Source organism: Oncorhynchus mykiss, chromosome 19, assembly GCF_013265735.2.
Source record: "Oncorhynchus mykiss isolate Arlee chromosome 19, USDA_OmykA_1.1, whole genome shotgun sequence".
Lineage (NCBI taxonomy): Eukaryota > Metazoa > Chordata > Actinopteri > Salmoniformes > Salmonidae > Oncorhynchus > Oncorhynchus mykiss.
This window is the reverse complement of record NC_048583.1, coordinates 17,602,829-17,625,131: the sequence shown is the minus strand read 5'-3', so window position 1 is coordinate 17,625,131 and position 22,303 is coordinate 17,602,829. Positions and strand designations below refer to the sequence as shown.

Here is a 22,303-nt window from a genome sequence, read left to right as displayed (position 1 = left end):
TCTCTCTCTCTCTCTCTCTCTCTCACACACACACACACAAACACACACCCTCCTATCTGTCAAGTTAACAGCAGGAGGCTATTGCTAGTCTGACGCAACACATTAGCCTACATTACGTATTCTGGGCTATTACTCAAATCAAATCACATTTTATTTGTCACATGCTTCATAAACAACAGACACTCACGGGCCCTTCCCAACAATGCCGAGAGGAAAAAAATGAAATACTAGAAAAATAATAAAACAAGGAATAAATACACAATGAGTGACAAACTTGTCTGTATAGCTACATATACACTGAGTATACGAAACATTAAGAACGCTTGCGCTTTCCATGGACAACTGACTAGGTGAATCCAGCTGAAAGCTATGATCCCTTGTTGATGTCACTTGTTAAATCTACTTCAATCAGTGTAGATGATGGGGAAGAGACAGGTTAAAGAATGATTTTTAAGCCTTGAGACAATTGAGACATGGATTGTGTACAGTCGTGGCCAAAAGTTGAGAATGACACAAATATTAATATCCACAAAGTTTGCTGCTTCAGTGTCTTTAGATATTTTTGTCAGACGTTACTATGGAATACTGAAGTATAATTACAAGCATTTCATAAGTGTCAAGGGCTTTTATTGACAATTACATGAAGTTGATGCAAAGTGTCAATATTTGCAGTGTTGACCCTTCTTTTTCAAGACCTCTGCAATCCATTATGGCATGCTGTCAATTAACTTCTGGGCCACAGTCTGACTGATGGCAGCCCATTCTTACATAATCAATGCTTGGGAGTTTGTCATAATTTGTGAGTTTTTGTTTGTCCACCTGCCTCTTGAGGATTGACCACAAGTTCTCAATGGGATTAAGGTCTGGGGAGTTTCCTGGCCATGGACCCAAAATATCAATGTTTTGTTCCCCGAGCCACTTAGTTATCACTTTTGCCTTATGGCAAGGTGCTCCATCATGCTGGAAAAGGCATTGTTCATCACCAAACTGTTCCTGGATGGATGGGAGAAGTTGCTCTTGGAGGATGTGTTGGTATCATTCTTTATTCATGGCTGTGTTCTGAGGCAAAATTGTGAGTGAGCCCACTCCCTTGGCTGAGAACCAAGGGGACCATCCACACATGTTGTGTAGACAGTGACACATTCTATTACACAGTAATAATACTTTTGAGTATACCAGACATTAGGAACACCTTTCTAATCTTGAGCAACTCAAGAAAAAAAAGGTGTTCCTAATGTCTGGTATACTCAATGTGTATTACTGTGTAATAGAATGTGTCACTGTCTACACAACATTAGCAGGTAATAGCAACATCTGACTGTCCCTCTCTCTCTCTCTCTCTCTCTCTCTCTCTCTCTCTCTCTCTCTCTCTCTCTCTCTCTCTCTCTCTCTCTCTCTCTCTCTCTCTCTCTCTCTCTCTCTCTCTCTCTCTCTCTCTCTCTCTCTCTCTCTCTCTCTCTCTCTCTCTCTCTCTCTCTCTCTCTCTCTCTCTCTCTCTCTCTCTCTTCCTCACTCTGGTACATATACAATTGAAAAACTTTATTTTGAAATAGGTTACCTATAAAAAATGTTTATGTAAACGTCTCAAAAGTGTACCAAATGTGTGACGTAGGCAGTGGTGTGTTTGTGTGACAGACCTAACAAAAACAGATATTTGGGTAGAAAATGTTATTTATTTATTTTTTAAGTGTAGTGTGATGGTTAGCAGTCAAACCTGAACTGAACAAAAGCAAAACCACGTGAACTTTGGACATTTCACTTCTATCTTCTCTGTCTCTCCACTTTTTATTTCTCACAATGGATAGTCACTCCACAGGCTGAAAGACAAAACAGTACGAAGACAATATTTTATGACAATTGTATAATATCTCATTACTGTTATGCACAACGCTACTTATGATACTGTATGGCTGGAATACATTTGTAATGGTCCAGAATCAAGTGTGTGTGTTTATGAGAGTTTTTTTGTGTGTGTTTGACTGTGTGTGTGGTGTGTGTACACTCTTAGAAAAAAAGGTGCTATCTAGACCCTAAAAGGGTTCTTCGGCTGTCCCCATAGGAGAACCCTTTGAAGAACCCTTTTTGGTTCCATGTAGAACCATTTTGGTTTCCATGTAAAATCCTTTCCACAGAGGGTTCTACATGGAACCCAAAAGACTTCTACCTAGAACCCAAAAGGCTTCTCCTATGGGGACAGCCGAAGAACCTTTTTTTCTAAAGAATGTACATACATTTGTGTATGCATCTGCTGGTTCGTTGTGTGTTCTGATCATAGTACCAGTGTGTGTAGTCCGGGTCTGTGTCTGCGCTAAGTAGCATATCTCTGATCTCCTGAGGGGGGTTTAACCCATGCTGTGCAGCTCTCTCCCACCGCTGCAAGCGACTGATACCTGATAGAAAGAGAGAGAGTGGGAGTACAGTGCGAGTAGGAACGCTACTGTAGATCATATAACGCTATGAGATACAGGAAGGAAAACAATTGGATCGGTTTAAAACAATTCGCAAAACAATGCGTCACAGGAGAGGAAACGCTAAAACATCACACTATAAAGGAACCGTGCAAAGATGAAACACTGGCGCTCCGCTGTGCTGCATATTGTTATTATGAACAACGGTATTAAAAATGTGTTGTCAAGATAGTTAACACGGGTTGCTGCAGGGTACCTGTGCAGGGTCCATACCGCCAGTCCTGGTCAAACTGCCTCAGCTCCTGCAGCTCTATCTCTCTGGCCGTGAGGGGGCGCGGCTCAGTGTCTGATTGGACGAGAGACAGGAAGCGAGGTTAGAGTGACACCACCATGACCAATCACTTACAGCTGGGCCATAGTGCTCTATTGACAAGTTGAGTTGCATCACTGAATCACTAATTTCCTCTCCAGAGACCAATAAAACTATTCTAGCACGCTATTTCATTTATTCATTGTGTCTTTTGGGTGTCATTATTTGGGTGTCATTTGAAAACAGTGGTTCAATTTCATACTCTACTATGTCCCATCTGTCTTGTATGACTGCTGTGTGGTTTGCTGGACACACACACACACAGACAACTCTAACCCTTCTGGGGAGGCGATGGGGCCCTCTTCTCCCTCTTCTCCTCTCTCCTGGATCTCTTTACCACCTTGTAGGAGTCGGTGATCAGAGCTGCACGTTTGGCCGTCATAGCTGACAGACAGACAGACAGAGAGGGTGTGTTTTCTACTGACATTGATGAGTAGGCAGTGTTTCTAGTTCAATAGTAAAATTCCGAATCTGAGTTCTTGTTTCGTTTAAACCAAGTCTGCAGTATAGTTTGCGGGTTGACGTTACACACAGGGCATAACTACATTTTGACACAGCGACTGAACGTCCCACCCCCAACCTTAGTTTCTTTACAAATGGATTGAAGTCTGTAATGCAAACATTAGCTGCATAACTTGCAATTTCGACGATATTTCGCCAATAATGTAAAGTATTGTGAACATTTTGTATGCATTACTATCATATTACATTTTCTGCGCGTTTTCATTGGTTTCTTGTACTTGCGCAATTCTTTGTGTGCAAAAACGTTTTTTTATTAAGCCCTTGATATTGTTTTATAACATACCAGATCGCAATTCTGTTCGATGTCTTTCCACTTCGGTTTTTGCCTGACGATCAATTTGTATGTTCTCATCAACAAAACAATCGAAACGCAACAAACCCGGACCAAGAGAAGAAAAAAACGTCAAACGTAACACATAACAGCCTTGGCTACGTCACTTTCGACGCACACGACGTAAAGACTTGACATTCTCCCCACTCACATTACAAGTTGACAGCTACAACACAACGGTTAGTAATGTAAACAAGACGTTATTCCACAGATCAACGATAGTTGGTAGACAATAACATAGTAATGGCACCATTATAGCAAGCTGTACTATAATGCATAATAGTTTTTACATGTCATAAGGGTTATTTACATGTCTCAGTCCCAATTTGCTTGACAGCTGACCGCTACACATAACAAGCATGTTGGGTTGGTTGTTATAATCACTGCAAGGCCTGCTATGCTAAGTTGTTGGGGCATGCAGTTCATACAGGCTTCCATATAAATCCTTTAGATGTATTTCATTCAAGACTTAGTCCACTTCCTGCACATAAATTGTAAATCATTGAAACAATATATATTTCTTACAAATGTATATAGAGTTAGACAGTGATATAGCTCTATGAGTTTGTTAGTTTATACTATAGACAGTACAGTTATGTGCATACTTTGACGAGTGATCCCGGTAATCGTACCCACCGCCCTGGCATTGCAAGCCCCATGCTTTACCAATTGAGCTAGAGGACCAGTATAATGAAGAGACAGTTGTCCTCTCTGTGTGTGGTATTAGAGGCACAGTGGCTCCTGAGGACCAGAGGAATAGCTGCCATGGGCAACCCACTGGAGGTCAGTGACATTTACCAGGAGGTCAAAGGGTCATGGGTGAGTGTTTGCATGCGCGTTTGTGCGTGTGAGAGAAAGAGGACCTCGAGGAGACTGTCTGTGTGTTTCTGCACAGCAACATATATCTGACAATGCAGTAACAAGTCAGTTAACTATGACCAACTATCCTAAATGTGTGTTTGTTTACTTCAGGTGTTTAGACGTACAGTTGATGTCAGACGTTTACACACTTATGAAGTCATTAAAAATCATTTTTCAACCACTCCACAAATTTCTTGTTAACAAACTAGTTTTGGCAAGTCGGTTAGGACAGCTACTTTGTGCATGACAAAAGTAATTTTTACAACAATTGTTTACAGACAGATTATTTAACTTATAATTCACTGTATCACAATTCCAGTGGGTCAGAAGTTTGCATACACTAAGTTGACTGTTCCTTTAAACAGCTTGGAAAATTCCAGAAAATGATGCCATGGCTTTAGAAGCTTTTGATAGGCTAATTGTCAGAGTCGTGTGTGTATAGGTGGCAGGGAAGTCAGGCACAGGAGAGTAAAACGAGTGTAATGAGTCCTTTTAATATATGTCCACTAAACATGCACCAAACACTAAATATACATAATAAACATGGGTACAAGGACCTGTCGTGCACCTATACAAACACTGACATAAAACAATCTCTGACAAAGACATGAGGGGAAACAGAGGGTTAATTACACAACAGGTAATGAATGGGATTGAAACCAGGTGTGTAGGAAGACGAGACAAAACCAATGAAAAATGGATCAATGATGGCTAGAAGACCGGTGACGTCGACCACCGCTCGAACAAGGAGAGCCGCGCGTCGACACAGGCCTCGGGGACGACCCGGAGGGCGATCCGGATGGAGACGGTGCAATTATTTTAACATAGATCCTTCCAACACGTCCTCCACCGGAACCCCAGCATCTCTCCTTCGGCCTGTACCCCTCCCAGTCCACGAGGTACTGAAGGCCCCTCGCCCGACGTCTCAAATCCAATATGGATGGAACAGAGTACGCCGGGACCCCCTCGATGTCTAAAGGAGGCGGAGGAACATCACGCACTTCAGCCTCCTGGAGCGGGCCAGCCACCACCGGCCTGAGGAGAGACATGGAACGAGGGGTTAATACGGTAATTAGTGGGCAGTTGTAACCTATAACATACCTCGTTCACTCTCCTCAGGACTTTAAACGGCCCCACAAACCGAGGACCCAGCTTCCGGCAGGGCAGGTTTCGGGTCGAAAGCCAGACCCTGTCCCCTGTTTCGAACACCGGGGCCTCACTGCGGTGACGGTCTGCACCAACCTTCTGGCGCATTATGGCGCGCTGAAGGTGGACATGGGCTGCCTCCCAGGTTTCCTCAGCACGCCGAAACCAATTGTCCACCGCAGGAGCCTCAGTCTGACTGATGCCAAGGAGCCAGAACCAGCTGATACCCTAATACACATTGAAAGGGAGAAAGGTTAGTGGAGGAGTGACGTAGCGAGTTCTGGGCCATCTTTGCCCAGGGCACGAACTCCGCCCACTCTGGCCGGTCCTCACAATAAGACCGCAGAAACCTACCCACATCCTGGTTAACTCTCCACCTGCCCATTACTCTCGGGGTGAAAACCTGAGGTAAGACTAACCGAGACCCCCAAACGTTCCATGAAAGCCTTCCAGACACTTGATGTGAACTGGGGACCCCGATCAGACACTATATCCTCAGGCACCCCATAGTGCCGGAAAACGTGTGTAAACAGGGCCTCGGGAGACCGGGCAAAAGGAGGAGACGACAGGACTTAGAAAACCGATCCACAACGACCAGGATCGTGGTGTTACCCTGTGAAGGCGGAAGATCAGTTAAAAAAAAAAATCCAAGACAGGTGCGACCACGGCCGTTGTGGAATGGGTAAAGGTTGTAGCTTACCTCTGGGCAGGTGTCTAGGAGCCTTGCACTGGGCACACACCGAGCAGGAGGAAACATAAATCCTCACGTCCTTAGCTAAAGTGGGCCACCAGTACCTCCCATCAAGACAGCGCATCATCCGACCTATTCCAGGATGACCAGAGGAGGGTGATGTGTGGGCCCAATAGCTCAATCAGTCACGGACTGCAGACGGAACGTACAGATGACCAGCTGGACACTCAGGGGGAGAGGGCTCTGCACGTGACGCCCGCTCAATGTCCGCGTCCAGCTCCCACACTACTGGTGCCACCAAACACGAAGCTGGGAGTATGGGAGTGGGATCCATGGACCGCTCCTGTGTCAGAGCCGGGACAATGAGTCTGCCTTAACGTTCTGGGAGCCTGGTCTGTAAGAAAGAGTAAACATAAAACGAGTGAAAAACATGGACCACCTTGCCTGACGAGGATTCAGTCTCTTCGCCTGCCGGATGTACTCCAGATTGCGATGGTCAGTCCAGATGAGAAAAGGGTGTTTAGCCCCCTCAAGCCAATGCCTCCACGCCTTCAAGGCTTTTACGACAGCTAACAGCTCCCTGTCCCCCACATCATAGTTTCGCTCCGCCGGGCTGAGCTTCTTCGAAAAGAAAGCACAGGGGCGAAGCTTCAGTGGCGTACCCGAACGCTGAGAGAGCACTGCTCCTATCCCAGCTTCGGATGCGTCCACCTCTACTATGAATGGCAAAGAGGGAACCGGATGAGCAAACACAGGAACCGAGGTAAACAGAGTCTTCGGGTGCTTAAAAGCCCTTTTCGCCTCAGCCGACCACTGCAACCGCACTGGGCACCCCTTTAGCAGTGAGGTAATGGGAGCAGCCACCTGACCAAAACCCCGGATAAACCTCCAGTAGTAATTGGCAAACCCTAAAAAAAAAAAACGCTGCACCTCCTTAACCGTGCGGTCGCTCTCCATTTCGATGCCCTAGGAAGGAGATGGATTGGTGAAAGAACAAGCATTTCTCAGCCTTGACATATAGATCATGCTCCAACAGGTGACCAAGCACTTTGCACACCAGGGACACATGCTCGGCGCGTGCAGCGGAGTATATCAGGATATCGATATACACCACTACACCCTGCCCATGTAGGTCCCTGAAGATCTGATGGAGCATTCATCAACCCATATGGCATGACACGGTACTCATAATGACCTGAGGTGGTGCTAAATGCCGTCTTCCACTCATCACCCTTCTGAATACGCACCAGATTGTACGCACTCCTGAGATCCAATTTTGTGAAGAAGCGTGTCCCGTACATTGACACTAATTGACATCATTTGAGTCAATTGGAGGTGTAGCTGTGGATGTATTTCAAGGCCTACCTTCAAACTCAGTGCCTCTTTGCTTGACATCATGGGAAAATCAAAATAAATCAGCCAAGACCTCAGAAAGAAACATTGTGGGCTTCCACAAGTCTGATCCATCCTTGGGAGCAATTTCCAAATGCCTTATAGTAAGTACCATGTTCATCTGTACAAACAATAGTACGCAAGTATAAACACCATGGGACCACGCAGCCGTCATACTGCTCAGGAAGGAGATGCGTTCTGTCTCCTAGAGATGAACGTACTTTGGTGCAAAAAGTGCAAATCAATCTCAGAACAGCAAAGGACCTTGTGAAGATGCTGGGGGAAACAGTTACAAAATTATATCCACAGTAAAACGAGTCCTATATTGACATAACCTGAAGGGCCACTCAGGAAGAAGCAACCACTCCAAAACCACCATAAAAAAGCCAGACTATGGTTCGCAACTGTACATGGGGACAAAGATCGTACTTTTTGGAGAAATGTCCTCTGTCTGATGAAACAATAGAACTGTTTGGCCATAATGACCGTAGTTATTTTTGGAGGAAAAAGGGGGAGGCTTGCAAACTGAAGAACACCATCCCAACCGTGAAGCACGGGGGTGGCAGCATCATGTTGTGGGGGTGCTTTGCTGCAGGAGGGACTGGTGCACTTCACAAAATAGATGGCTCCATGAGGATGGAAAATTGTGTGAATATATTGAAGCAACATCTCAAGACATCAGTCAGGAAGTTAAAGCTTGGTCACAAATGGGTCTTCCAAATGGACAATGAGCCCCAAGCATGCTTCCAAAGTTGTGGCAAAATGGCTTAAGGACAACAAAGTCAAGGTATTGGACTGGCCATTAAAGCCCTAACCTCAATCCTATAGAAAATTTGTGGGTAGAGCTGAACAAGTGTGCGAGCAAGGAGGCATACAAACCTGACTCAGTTACACCAGCTCTGTTAGGAGGAATGGGCCAAAATTCACCCAACTTATTGTGGGAAGCTTGTGGAAGGCTACCCAAAACATTTGACACAAGTTAAACAATTTAAAGGCAATGGTACCAAATACTAATTGAGTGTATGTAAACTTCTGACCCACTGGGAATGTGATGAAATAAAAGCTTAAATAAATCACTACTATTATTCTGACATTTCACTTTAAAGTAGTGATCCTAACTGACCCAAGACAGGGAAAATGTACTTACATTTAAGATTAAATGTCAGGAATTGGGAAAAATTGAGTTTAAATGTATTTAGCTAAGGTGTATGTACGTAAACTTCAGACTTCAACTGTATGTCAACAGTTTACTGTGTTTTTCCCCAGAATGACGTATAAGAGCCGTAAGACAGGGAAGGTGGACAGCATCCCATCTGTGGAACTGTCTCAGGCCCAGTGGAGACGTGTGTGTCTGGGACAGGGCATCAAGTTGACCACCAGCACCAGGCACCAAGTTGACCACCAGCACCGGGCACATCTACAAATATGACAGCTTCAGAGAAAAACAGTGACCAGAGGGAAGAGAGGGATGAGGAGAGGAAAGGGGTGGAGGAGAGGAAAAAAGGAGGGAGGGTAGGAGGAGAGAGGGGGAGGGAGGGAGATATCGTTGAGGGGAGACAGATGGAGGGAAGGGAGGTATGGAGGATGGAAGAGAGAAAACATGAAAACAGGGAGGAAAGAATGGGAATGAAAAGAGTTTGGAGTAGGAACGAGATCAGAGAGTATAGAATAATTTGAAACAGAAAAATCAGCATGGAAAATAAACATCGTCTTCTCTCTACATCTTTCTCTCCAGGACTTTAAGATATCTGAGTACTTCAAAGCGGAGCTGTCAGAAGGGGGGGTTGGAACTGGGGCACCGCCAAAACCCGTGAGCTATGCTCACTGAGTCTGTACATTGTCAAAGCTTTCCTTATTTTTGGGTCAGTCACAGTGGTCAGGTATTCTGCCAATGTGTACTCTTTGTTTAGAGCCAAATATCATTCTAGTTTGCTCTGATTTTTGTAAATAGTTTCCAATGTGTCAAGTAATTATCTTTTGTTTTCTTACGATTTGGTTGGGTTTAATTGTGTTGCTGTCCTGGGGCTCTGTGTGGTCTTTTTGTGTTTGTGAACAGAGCCCCAGGACCCGCTTGTTTAGGGGTTCATCTCTCTGTAGGTGATAGCTTTGTTATGGAAGGTTTGGGAATCACTTCCTTTTAGGTAGTTGTAGAATTTAACGGTTCTTTCCTTGATTTGGATAATTAGCAGGTATCGGCCTAATTCTGCTCTGCATGTATTATTTGGTGTTTTACGTTGTACACAGAGGATATTTTTGCAGAAATCTACACGCAGAGTCTCAATATGGTGTTTGTCCCATTTTGTGAATTCTTGGTTGGTGAGCAGACCCCAGACCTCACAACCATAAAGGACAATGGGTTCTGTAACTGATTTTTTTTAGTAGATCCTAATTGTTATGTCAAATTATATGTTCCTTTTGATGGCATAGAAGGCCCTTCTTGCGTTGTCTTTCAGCTCGTTCACATCTTTGTGGAAGTTACCTGTGGCGCTTATGTTTGGGCCGAGGTATGTGTCGTTTTTTGTGTGCAACGGTATCTAGGGCAACGGTATCTAGGGCAATGGTATCTAGGGCAAAGGTATCTAGGGCAACGGTATCTAGATGGAATTTGTATATGTGGTCCTGGCAACTGGACCTTTTTTGGAACACCATTATTTTTGTTTTACTGAGATTTACTGTCAGGGCCCAGGTCTGACAGAATCTGTACAGAAGATCTAGGTGCTGCTGTAGGCCCTCCTTGGTTGGTGACAGATGCACCAGAGCATCAACAAACAGTAGACATTTGACTTCAGATTCTAGTAGGGTTAGGCCGGGTGCTGCAGACTATTCTTGTGCCATCGCCAATTCGTTGGTATATATGTTGAAGAGGGTGGGGCTTAAGCTGCATCCCTGTCTCACCCCATGGCCCTGTGGAAAGAAATGTGTGTGTTTTTTGCCTATTTTAACCGCACACTTGTTGTTTGGATTTAATAATGTATGTTTTTCCCCCAACACGACTTTCCATCAATTTGAATGGACCCTCATTCCAAATTAAGTCAAAGGCTTTTTTGAAATCAGCAAAGCATGAGAAGACTTTGCCTTAGTTTTAGTTTGTTTGTGTGTCAGTTAGGGTGTGCAGGGGGAATACATGGTCTTTCGTACGGTAATTTGGTAAAAAGCCAATTTGACATTTGCTGTATATTGTTTTCACTGAGGAAATGTACAATTCCGCTGTTAATGATAATGCAGAGGATTTTCCCAAGGTTGCTGTTGATGCATATCCCACCGTAATTTGTCTCCACATTTGTGGATTGGGGTGATCAGTCCTTGGTTCCAAATATTGGGGAAGATGCCAGAGCTAAAGATGATGTTAAAGAGTTTAAGTATAGCCAATTTCAATTTGTTGTCTGTATATTTTATCATTTCATTGAGGATACCATCAACATCACAGGCCTTTTTGGGTTGGAGGGTTTGAATTTTGTCCTGTAGTTCATTCAATGTAATTGGAGAATCCAGTGGGTTCTGGGAGTCTTTAATAGTTGATTCTAAGATTTGTATTTGATCATGTATGTGTTTTTGCTATTTGTTCTTTGTTATAGGGCCAAAAGTGGTTTACCCATATATCTCCATTTTGGATAGATAACTCTTCATGTTGTTTGTTTAGAGTTTTCCAATTTTCCCAGAAGGGGTTAATCTATGGATCCTTCAATTACATTGAGCTGATTTCTGACATGCTATTGCTTCTTTTTCCGTAGTGTATTTCTTTATTGTTTTAGTGAATCACCGTAGTGAAGGCGTAGATTTAGGCTTTCTGGTCTCTATGTTTTTGGTTGGACAGGTTTCTCAATTTCTTTAATAGGTTTTTGCATTCTTCATCAAACCATTTGTCATTGCTGTTCATTTTCTTAGGTTTTCTGTTTGAAATTGAGAGGTCAAATATACTGTTTAGATTTTCTTGTGCCAAGTTTTCATTTACAGTGGAATGTTTTGTCCAGGAAGTTGTCTAAAAGGGATTGAATTTGTTGTTGCCTAATTGTTTTTCTGTAGGTTTCCACACTACATGCCTTCCATCCATCGCATGTCTTAATATTATTCAGTTCTTATTCATGCCTCATGATTGAGTACTGTTCTGTTCAAGTAGACTGTGATTTTGCTGTGATCTGATAAGGGTGTGAGTGGGCTGACTGTGAACGCTCTGAGAGACTCTGGGTTGAGGTCAGTGATAAGTAGTCCACATTATTACTGCCAAGAGATAAGCTATAGGTGTACCTACCATAGGAGTCCCCTCGAAGCCTACCATTGACTTTGTATCTCTCTCACTCTCTCACTGGTATGATATCTACCCTAGCTTCCTCCATGGTAAGACATTTGACTATAAGGTCTCTTCCTGCTACCACACAAGGACCAGAGGCAGATGTACTTCTGGTGCGTGTTTCAATAGTCATCATACGTAAGACCTCAAGATTGTGTACAATTTGAATACAAACGTCTGTCTGTCTCCCTCTCACCTTCTCCCTCCCTTCCTCCCGCCCACCCACATACCTCTCTCTCTCTCTCTCTCTCTCTCTCTCTCTCTCTCTCTCTCTCTCTCTCTCTCTCTCTCTCACTTTCTCACTGTCCCTCCCCCTCTCTCTCTCTGTAGATCAGTCTAGACCCACCTATTAAATAGGGGCAGACACGTTACCACTTTCTCATCCTGCTCTTCTCCAAGGAGGAGGACCTCAGCCTCTCCCTCAACATGACAGAGTGAGAGAGAGAGAGACTGTGAGGGGAGGCAATGGAAATATAAGAGTATGAGAGAGGGAGAGAGAGATATATTATACTGGTACCCCCTGTACATAGCCTCATTATTGTTATTTTATTGTGTAACTTTTGTTTTGTCTACTTTAGTTTATTTAGTAAATATTTGGGCTTGTAAGTAATCATTTCACGGTAAAGTCTACACCTGTTGTATTCGGCGCATGTGACAAATAAAATTGGATTTGATTTCTAAGTGTTTGGAGAAGGAATGGTAAATGTTAGAAGAAATCGATCAGATTAGATACTGAGGTTTATATTTCATGCTTTTTGTATAATTTATTTCTGTTTGTCTTCCCCTCTCTCTCTGTCCTCGCTCTCTCTCCCCTCTCTCGCTCTCTCTCTGTCCTCGCTCTCTCTCCCCTCTCTGGCTCTCTCTCTGTCCTCGCTCTCTCTCTGTCCTCGCTCTCTCTCTCCTCTCTCGCTCTCTCCCTCTCTCTCTCGCTCTCCCTCCCCTCTCTCTCCCTCTCCTCTCTTTCTCTCCCCTCTCTCTCACTCTCCCCTCTCTCTCTACTCTCTCTCCTCTCTCTCGCTCTGTCTCTCCTCTCTCTCTCTCTCCCATCTCTCTCCCCGCTCTCTCCTCTCTCGCTCTCCTCTCTCTTCTCTCTAGGGAGGAAGTGGAGAAGCGTTATGAGGGGAAGCTCAGTAAGAACATGTCAGATTCCCTCTATGAGATGGTCAGCAGGGTGATGAAGGCTCTGGTCAACAGGAAGATCACCGTGCCAGGAAACTTCCTGGGGTAAACACTCTCACGCACACATGTTTACACACACACACACTCACACGCACACATGTTTACACACACACACACACACACACACACACACACACACACACACACACACACACACACACAAACTTCCAGGAGTAAAGAGGCGATAGGACGGCCAACTGCTGCGCACAGCCAGCGTTCATGTTGCTCTGTCTCTGTCACACTCTCCTTCCACTCTGAAATACAACTCTAACTCTCTCCCCTGCAGGCCCAGTGTATAACGTGTTCCTACAAAGCGTGGTCAGGCCTGCTCTACCCTCTGTAGAGGGGTTTCGTCCACATACACAAGCCCCCCCCCGTGCACCTGCGCTTCCCAGGAGGTGCTGTATGCCTGTCATTTGTCCTTATGGGACATTCAAGTGTCCCCTTTTTGTTGCTGTTCTTTCACTCCTTTATTCGCAGGCCTACGTTGGACGACAAAGTGAACGTCTACTTCCTCTACTCCTTCTTCATCCATCCAGGTGTCGGAGTGTTAACTTCGCCAGAGGCACCACTACCACCACCACGCGCTCCCTCGACTTTGAGATCGAAAACCAAGCTGGGCACCCAGTTCACCCTTCAGCAGCATCGAGAGGTGACGGATACACACGCGTACACGAAACGCACACACACACACACATACACTTCTACATACACACACCTTTGTCACGTCTCGTCTTTCACTCCATTCTCTCTCTCTCTCTCTCTCTCTCGTTCTACCTCTCCGTCAGAGAGGAGTATGGGAAGCTTTTTGACTTTGTGACCGCCGAGAAGCTCAGCATCAAGAACAGAGGGTTCAAAGAGGTAAACATCTCACATGCTAACTCCACTATTTCACTCTTTCATTAGATGTTCTTTCATCCCTTCGTTCACTGACCTGTCCTCTCTGTCTCTCTGTGTTGTGGTCCGGTAGAAAAAGGTTGGTCCTGTACAGAGGTGGGGGTTTGGTTTTAAACTGCATGGCGTGTGATTTGGGAGAATGTTGTGATCAGGATTGGGGGTGTTAATTGCATTGCCTTTCTCTTATGAAATTGTGGGGGTGGGAGGGAGGAGTCTAAATCTGTGTGTGTTATTACTGATGATATAGCAAAGTAACACCTAACTTGGTAAGTGAGACAACATTTTCTATTTTGTTCACTGTGTATATTTCCCAAAGTTAGTTAGCATCTTTACATGGGTTGTCTGCGTTTTACAACGAATGATATTGCCCTGTATTACTACAGTACTACTATGTATTTACTATGATACTGCTGTGTATTTACTATGATACTACTGTGTATTTACTATGATACTGCTGGGTATTTACTATGATACTACTGTGTATTTACTATGATACTACTGTGTATTTACTATGATACTACTGTGTATTTACTATGATACTACTGTGTATTTACTATGATACTACTGTGTATTTACTATGATACTGCTGGGTATTTTTGTCCTGTCAGGGTATGAAGGGTAAAGATGACATGTTGGAGGACTCAGACGAGGACCAGCACGATGCCTACCTGGAGAGGATGAAAGAGGAGGGCAAGATCAGAGAGGAGGCCAATGACAGTGATGACTCCGATGGAGAGAGCGGTGAGTGACAGAAGGCTTGGCCAATCAGAAGGCAAAAGCAGTGAGAGACAGGAGGCTGGGCCAATCAGAGGGTGAGAACAGTGAGTGACAGATATTGCTGAGCGATTATTTATGTAGTTTCGGTTTGATTATTAAAAAATAATCACTGTTTTCAGTTTAGATAATTTTTGTAAATATTAAAAGCACTATGCATTATGTGGATTGAACTAAGTAACTTACTAAACTAAGTAACAACAGAGAATAAAACAATGAATAAAAGTCCCATGATGGTAGTGTCTGCCCATTACTGCTTATCACTTATTAACCATCATTTATTCACATTACTTAACGTTAATAAAATATTTCAGTTGTTGTGTATATTACATTTGTTTTATTTTATTAGTTTGTTATTTCATTTACAAGTCATCTCATTTCTATAAAGCTGCTGCCTATGCTGTCTGACAAAATCATTATTTTAGTAGTTCTTCATTGTTAATAAGTCGTACTTTTATGGCCATACTTTTACTACCAACTATCAATCACTTATATCATGTATTTTTTTAATTACCTTGCGAAGCAACTGCTCTCTATCCCTCTCGATAGCGCATTCTTCTGTCTCTTCTCTCCCTCTGGTGTCTGTCCTGACCGGACAAGTAGGCGTGCAATGTATTATGGTCATTGAAGTTATTTACCATGTTTTCTGTACTAAACAGTGTAGAATAGTGGCCTGTTGGAAACTACAACTCATTCATACATCACACAGTTTGGGCTTGACCTGATTTATCTCTAGAGTAACTGCACATTGGGATCACAGAAAAAAAAAACGGAACGAAATGGAACTCAAATAATTTAAACGATGTCAGTGAGAGTGGTGAGTGACAGGAGGCAGGGCCAATCACAGTTGTTTCTCTTGTCTTCAGATGAGTCTTTTAACCCTGGAGAGGAGGATGATGACATAACGGAAGAGTATGTATTAGTTTTCAATCCATCACTCCCTTATATTTACCGCTTTTTTTCAATGTTTTCATCAGTCAATCTCTTTCACTTCCCCCTCTCTCTTCTCATCCTGCCTCCCTCTCTCTGACTTGCCTCCTTTCTTTCACTTCCCCCTCTCTCTTCTCATCCTGCCTCCCTCTCTCTGACTTGCCTCCTTTCTTTCACTTCCCCCTCTCTCTTCTCATCCTGCCTCCCTCTCTCTGACCTGCCTCCTTTCTTTCACTTCCCCCTCTCTCTTCTCATCCTGCCTCCCTCTCTCTGACCTGCCTCCTTTCTTTCACTTCCCCCTCTCTCTTCTCATCCTGCCTCCCTCTCTCTGACCTGCCTCCTTTCTTTCACTTCCCCCTCTCTCTTCTCATCCTGCCTCCCTCTCTCTGACCTGCCTCCTTTCTTTCACTCTCACACGTTCTCTTTCTATCACACTCTCTCTCTTTCTCTGTCTCCTCTCTCAGGTATGACAGTAAGGCGTCAGCCAGTGACAGCAGTGCAGAGGGGGGAGACAGTGACAGAGAGAAGAAGAAGAGACCAGCCAAGAAGGCCAAACTGGTGAAGGAGAGGAAACCACGCAAGGTAAAGGAGGGAGGAATGGAGGGAAAGAGGGAGGAGAGGTAAAACTGAGTAGCTCACCTGAGATGAACCCGTCTTTCCTCCCTTCCTTTCTATCTCTCAACATCTCTCCTCCTCTTTCCTCTCTTTCTCTGTCCTTCCTATTTGCATGTTCTCTCTCTTCACCTCTGTTTTTCTTCCTCTTCCCTTCCTCTCTCCCTCCCTCTTTTCTCCCCTCTCCCTCCTTCCCGCTCTCTCCCCAGAAGAAGCCGAAGGACAGTGGCGCCCCCAAGAGGCCGATGAGCGCCTATTTCCTGTGGCTGAACGCCACTCGCGATAGCATCAAAGCAGAGCACTCTGGGATATCATCACAGAGATCTCCAAGAGGGCTGGGGAGATGTGGAGCAGAAAGAGGTGTGAGAGAGGGAGGGAGGGAGAGAGAGGAAGGGAAAGAGAGAGATACCACTATTGCAATTGTCCTCCTCTCATCCTTCCCTCTTGTCTTTCTTTTGCTCTCCCTTTCAATAAAAAAATGTAGTTCATTATAAAAAATGTAGTTCATTTCTGACCTTTTGACTATCTCTTTCTTTTTCTCTGCCCGATTCCTCTCCCTCTCTTTGTCTCTCCCTCTCTCCCTCTCTCTCTCTTTGTCTCTCCCTCTCTCTCTCTTTGTCTCTCCATCTCTTTGTCTCTCCCTCTCTTTGTCTCTCCCTCTCTTTGTCTCTCCCTTTCTCTCTCTACCTCTACCCTTGTCAGTCTGTCTGTCCGTCCGTCTGTCCGTCCGTCTGTCTGTCTGTCTGTCAGGAGTGGAATGGGAAAGTGGAGGAGGCGAAGAAGGACTATGAGGGAGTACAGGGAGAGTGGAAGAGGATCCTCTGCCCCCTCCAAAAAGTTCAGTATCATGTCCCCGTTAAACACCTGCATACTACACTCTTACAAAAAAAGGTTCTGGATAGAACCAAAAAGGGTTCTAATGCTTGCTTCATGCAGTGCATTCGGAAAGTATTCAGACCCCCTTCACTTTTTCCACATTTTGTTACGTAGCAGCCTAAAAAAAAGGCAGCGCGCTTGGAGTTTGCCAAAAGGCACTCAAAGGACTCTCAGACCATGAGAAACAAGATTCTCTGGTCTGACGAAACCAAAATTGAACTCTTTGGCCTGAATGCCAAGCGTCATGTCTGGAGGAAACCTGGCACCATCCCTACGGTGAAGTATGGTGGTGGCAGCATCATGCTGTGGGGATGTTTTTCAGCGGCAGCGACTGGGAGACTAGTCAGGATTGAGATAAAGATGAACGGAGCAAAGTACAGAGATCCTTGATGAAAACCTGCTCCAGTGCTCAGGACCTCAAACTGGGGCAAAGGTTCAACTTCCAACAGGACAACGACCCTAAGCACACAGCCAAGACAACGCAGGAGTGGCTTCGGGACAAGTCTCTGAAAGTCCTTGAACCCGATTGAACATCTCTGGAGAGACCTAAAAATAGCTGTGCAACAACACTCCCCATCCAACCTGACCGAGCTTGAGAGGATCTGCAGAGGAGAATGGGAGAAACTCCCCAAATACAGGTGTGCCAAGCTTGTAGCATCGTACCCAAGACGACTAGAGGCTGTAATCGCTGCCAAAGGTGCTTCAACATTGTACTGAGTAAAGGGTCTGAATACTTATGTAAATGTAATATTTCCATTTTTTTATATTTTATACATTTGCAACATTTTCTAAAAACCTGTTTTTGCTTGGTCAGTATAGTGTATTGTGTGTAGATTGATGAGGAGAAAAAGCGATACAAAGACATTCAAAAGGAAATACAATGACATTCAAAAGGAAATACAATGACATTCAAAAGGAAATACAATGACATTCAAAAGGAAATACAATGACATTCAAAAGGAAATACAATGACATTCAAAAGGAAATACAATGACATTCAAAAGGAAATACAATGACATTCAAAAGGAAATACAATGACATTCAAGAGGAAATACAATGACATTCAAAAGGAAATACAATGACATTCAAAAGGAAATACAATGACATTCAAAAGGAAATACAATGACATTCAAAAGGAAATACAATGACATTCAAAAGGAAATACAATGACATTCAAAAGGAGACAAATAATTAGTAGGAAAACCTTTTGTCATAATTTTGATGTCACCAGATTTACTTTAGATACAGTACAACGTTAGCTAGCTAGCTAAGAGTGAGGAGAGGCCACCGGATTTTTAGCTCGCTAACGTTAGCATTGCTAGCTATTTTTGACAAACTTTGCTAGCTAATGACAACTTTGCAATATGTGAAGTACTTTTGACGACATGATAATGCTGGCAAAGTTGTTTCCTACTAAATATTTGACTACTTTAGCAATGTCATTGTATTTCCAGGAACAGTAGTGTAATTTAGACTAAACCGTAGTTAGCCTCTGTCCAGAGTGACTGGGTTTATCACCACTTTAGGGCACCACTATGTCACCGCCGAGTGACGGAGGTGCAACCTATGAATATGAAGAACGCACTACAACCCTTTTTGGTTCTATCCAGATTTTTTTTTTTCTAAGAGTTTAGATACAATTGATGCACTACTTGTATATAATTTACAGTATATAGAACGTGGGATGGTTTCCCAGACCCAGATTAAGCATACTGCTAGACTAGAAATCATTTCTAATTGAGATTCTCCATTGAGCATGCTTTTTAATTGAGGACTAGGCTTAGTCTGGGTCTGTGTCATAGATTATCATGGAAGAGTTTTGCTGATCATAACACCAAAAGGTGCATCATATTTGAAGTAATTTTGTCTGAACGTTTGCTTATTTATCCTGTCTTGAATATAATCTCTTCCTCTTTTTCACGTGTTCAGAGTGAAGAAAAAGAAGGAAGGGAAGAGTGATGAGAAGAATAAGAAGGGGGAAGTCTGGTGGAGGGAGAGAGAGAGGGAGACAGGAAATTACAGCTTTAAGAGCAGGGAGTTTATCTCCAGCGAAGAGAGCTCCTCAGAGTCCAGGCAGTGGCACGGGCAAACGCAAGGTGAGGACACACATGCACACGCCCCATGCACACACACACTGTACTTCACATGTAAAACATTTTGCTACAAGAATGGCATTTCAGACAATTGTTTTGTTTATTCATGTTCACGCCTCTTCTTTTCCCCTCTCTCTTTCTCTCTCTCTCTCTCTCCCCCTCTCTCTTTCTCCATCTCACTCTCTCAGGGTTCAGATGAACAAGAGGAGGAGGTGGCCTCGACCCCACCCAGTTCTGACTCAGGATCAGACTGAGGCGTGTCTGAGAGGAGAGAGAGAGAAAGAGAGGGAAGGACATGGAGAGGGAAAAGAGGGAAAAGTGTGGAGAGGGGTTGTGAACTCTCTACCGCCCTCTGTTCCTCTCTCACGCTAATTATATTACATTTTAAAGTACATGAAGCAAGTATGAAGATAAATACCGACGTATTCAAAAATATTCTGTCCAGGAATTGTAAAACTATCCCTCTTATCTTAGGAAGCAAAATACCGTATTTAATTATTTTAGCCCAGTGCAAAAATCCCATAACCTGACCAGTGATGACTATATTTCCCAGCTACACGTGCATGACATTGTCTGTCGGTTTAGGCTGTGAACAACTCAGGTAAAACCCCTTGCCTACTGTGAAATGTAGTTTTCCAGAATATTACTAAATGAAATATTATAAGTAAATGCTCTTTTTCATGTCTTGAGTGTTTTGGTGCCGACTGGCTTAAATGCTGTCTGTCATATACACATGTTCATGCACACACACACACACACACACACACGCACACACACACACACACACACATACACACACACACACACACATAAACAACCATTTGCTGTTAGCGAAGCACAATAAACATTCTATGGTTATTCAATGTGGTTTAGAAGGATGTGTGGTGTTGGACTGAGTTAGAGTAGTGAAGAGGGCTGTGGTTTCAATATGCCACGATGTGGTCAACTATGAGAAGTGAGAACGACGATGAGGACAGGAGAGAGAGATGGATGGAGGAGGCCTGTCTTTTAAGTGTCGGTGCGTAATCTGATACTGATGACAAGCGCTCGAAAGGAACACAATCTCCTCCTGCTCCCTCGCTCTCTTTCCAGCCATACTATCAATTCTCTCTCCCCTCTCCTTCTCAGCCAACCTCTAAATCTATTTCCTTGTTTCTTTCTCTCTCTCTCGCACTCCCTTTTGTTCTCCCTCTCTCTGTTTCTCTGCACACCCCTCTCCCAACCACACCATCTTCTGTATATGACAGTTATATTGTTTATCTACGACACTTACTCTCTTCTCTCTATACATTAGCCCTAGATTGATATATATTTATACAGTAGATATGTTTTGTCACATACACCGGAGAGGTGCAGTGAAATGTGTTGTTTTACAGGGTCGGCCTTGCACATCGACAGATTTTTCACCTTGTCAGCGCGGGTATTCAAACCAAACATTCAGTTACTGGTCCAACATTCTAACCGCTCGGCTACCTGCCGCCGTTTCCATCATGCCCTTTGTCCTTTTTTGCTGTTTCTTTCTCCCCTTATCATTGTCTGTTCTCCATCCCCTTCTCCTCCGTCTTCTGTCTGTCCTCTCCACCCCCTCTAGCTCTCTCCTTCCTCTCAGACCACTTACTAGGTAATCTAATTTAAGGTGTGGATGAGTTTTATTTATCATCTACTGAAGTCCATTTCCTTTCTCTCTCTTCATCTCTTTCTCTCTGTCTCTCCCCCAGCTATCTCTTCTCTTTCTCTCCCTTGTTTCTTTTTCTCCCCCTCTCTCTCGTTCTCCCATTTCTAAGGAAATCTAATAACAAGTTGGAAGGAACTTCCCAGTATCTGTATTCTCTAACGGCGCCACAATCATCATTATGACTAATATAACTCTCTGGGCGCATCCCAACTGGTGCCCTATTCCCTATATACTGCACTACTTTTGACCAGGGCCTATAGGGTGTAATTTGGGACTTAACCCTCTGGGCTAAGAGAGAGACGGATGCTATGGTGTACTGAATACTTAACAGGGTCATGACCTTAAATACTTACAGTGCTTGTAATTTGGACTAGGACACTGTCGCCGCCCTCGTGACACTGTGTCTGACCGATTTAATGCCCATTCAATTTCTTAACATTTGAGTCATTTAGCAGATGCTCTTATAAAACGCGACTTACAGGAGCAATTATGGATAAGTGCCTTGCTCAAAGGCACATCGGCAGATTGTTCACCTATGTAGTCAGTGCTGGGATTTGAACCAGTGACCTTTCAGTTACTGGCCCAATGCTCTCAACCCGAGGAAATGTAAAGGAAGGATTTTTTTCATTAGTCAATTGTTGATATAGGGCCAAAATGTGTTGCATGTCAGCAATCAAGTGTTCAAGATATATAACTTTCAAAATACAGAAATACAGTGCATTCTTAAAGTATTCAGACCCCTTGAATTTGTCCACTTTTTGTTACGTTACAGCCTTATTAAAAATTGATTAAATAAATAAAAAATCCTCATCAATCTACACACAATACCCCATAACGACAAAGTGAAAACAGTTTTAAAAAAAAATCTTTTTTCAAATCTTTGCAAAATAAAAAGCATAAATAGCTTATTTACATAAGTATTCAGACCCTTTGCTATGAGACTCAAAATTGAGCTCAGGTGCATCCTGTTTCCATTAATCATCCTTGAGATGTTTCTACAACTTGATTGGAGTCCACCTGTGGTAAATTCAATTGATTGGACATGATTTGGAAAGGCACACACCTGTCTATATAAGGTCCCGCAGTTGACAGTGCATGTCAGAGCAAAAACCAATCCATGAGGTTGAAGGAATTTTCCGTAGAGCTCTGAGACAGGATTATATCGAGGCACAGATCTGGGGAAGGGTACCAAAACATGTCTGCAGCATTGAAGGTCCCCAAGAACACAGTGGCCTCCATCATTCTCAAATGGAAGAAG

At 43.7% G+C, this 22,303-nt stretch overlaps 2 protein-coding genes and 1 long non-coding RNA gene across 4 annotated transcripts; 2 read left to right on the top strand and 1 right to left on the bottom strand.

Moving 5' to 3' along the window:
* Window positions 1–1,653: 1,653 nt before the first annotated feature.
* Window positions 1,654–3,736, bottom strand: pold4 (DNA polymerase delta 4, accessory subunit). 2 transcript variants are annotated; one of them, NM_001160566.1, is given in 5 exon segments: window positions 1,657–1,817; window positions 2,279–2,390; window positions 2,665–2,754; window positions 3,055–3,162; window positions 3,584–3,736. In NM_001160566.1, coding segments are annotated over 4 exon segments (333 nt in total). In that variant the 5' UTR covers window positions 3,161–3,162; window positions 3,584–3,736; the 3' UTR covers window positions 1,657–1,792.
* A 9-nt stretch (window positions 3,737–3,745) lies between these two features.
* Window positions 3,746–9,235, top strand: LOC110497446. Its single transcript, XR_002469675.2, has 3 exons — window positions 3,746–3,810; window positions 4,359–4,414; window positions 8,988–9,235. It is a non-coding gene; the product is annotated as an uncharacterized LOC110497446 (long non-coding RNA).
* A 2,794-nt stretch (window positions 9,236–12,029) lies between these two features.
* LOC110497445 (FACT complex subunit SSRP1) lies at window positions 12,030–20,060 on the top strand. The gene is given in 14 exon segments (XM_036955482.1): window positions 12,030–12,056; window positions 12,340–12,443; window positions 13,105–13,255; window positions 13,475–13,599; window positions 13,737–13,840; window positions 13,979–14,049; window positions 14,159–14,164; window positions 14,694–14,826; window positions 15,726–15,771; window positions 16,254–16,371; window positions 16,611–16,761; window positions 17,104–17,238; window positions 19,207–19,373; window positions 19,559–20,060. Coding segments are annotated over 12 exon segments (1,125 nt in total). The 3' UTR covers window positions 17,193–17,238; window positions 19,207–19,373; window positions 19,559–20,060.
* Window positions 20,061–22,303: the final 2,243 nt, after the last annotated feature.

Excerpts from the sequence above, each read along its gene's own strand:
- pold4 (XM_036953682.1), bottom strand. The coding sequence starts at position 3,205 with ATGTCAGTAGAAAACACACCCTCTCTGTCTGTCTGTCTGTCAGCTATG. Across the intron at positions 2,755-3,054 it reads CCCATCGCCTCCCCAGAAGG|ACACTGAGCCGCGCCCCCTC; the intron begins GTTAGAGTTGTC and ends TCGTCCAATCAG. Across the intron at positions 2,391-2,664 it reads GCGGTATGGACCCTGCACAG|GTATCAGTCGCTTGCAGCGG; the intron begins GTACCCTGCAGC and ends TCTTTCTATCAG.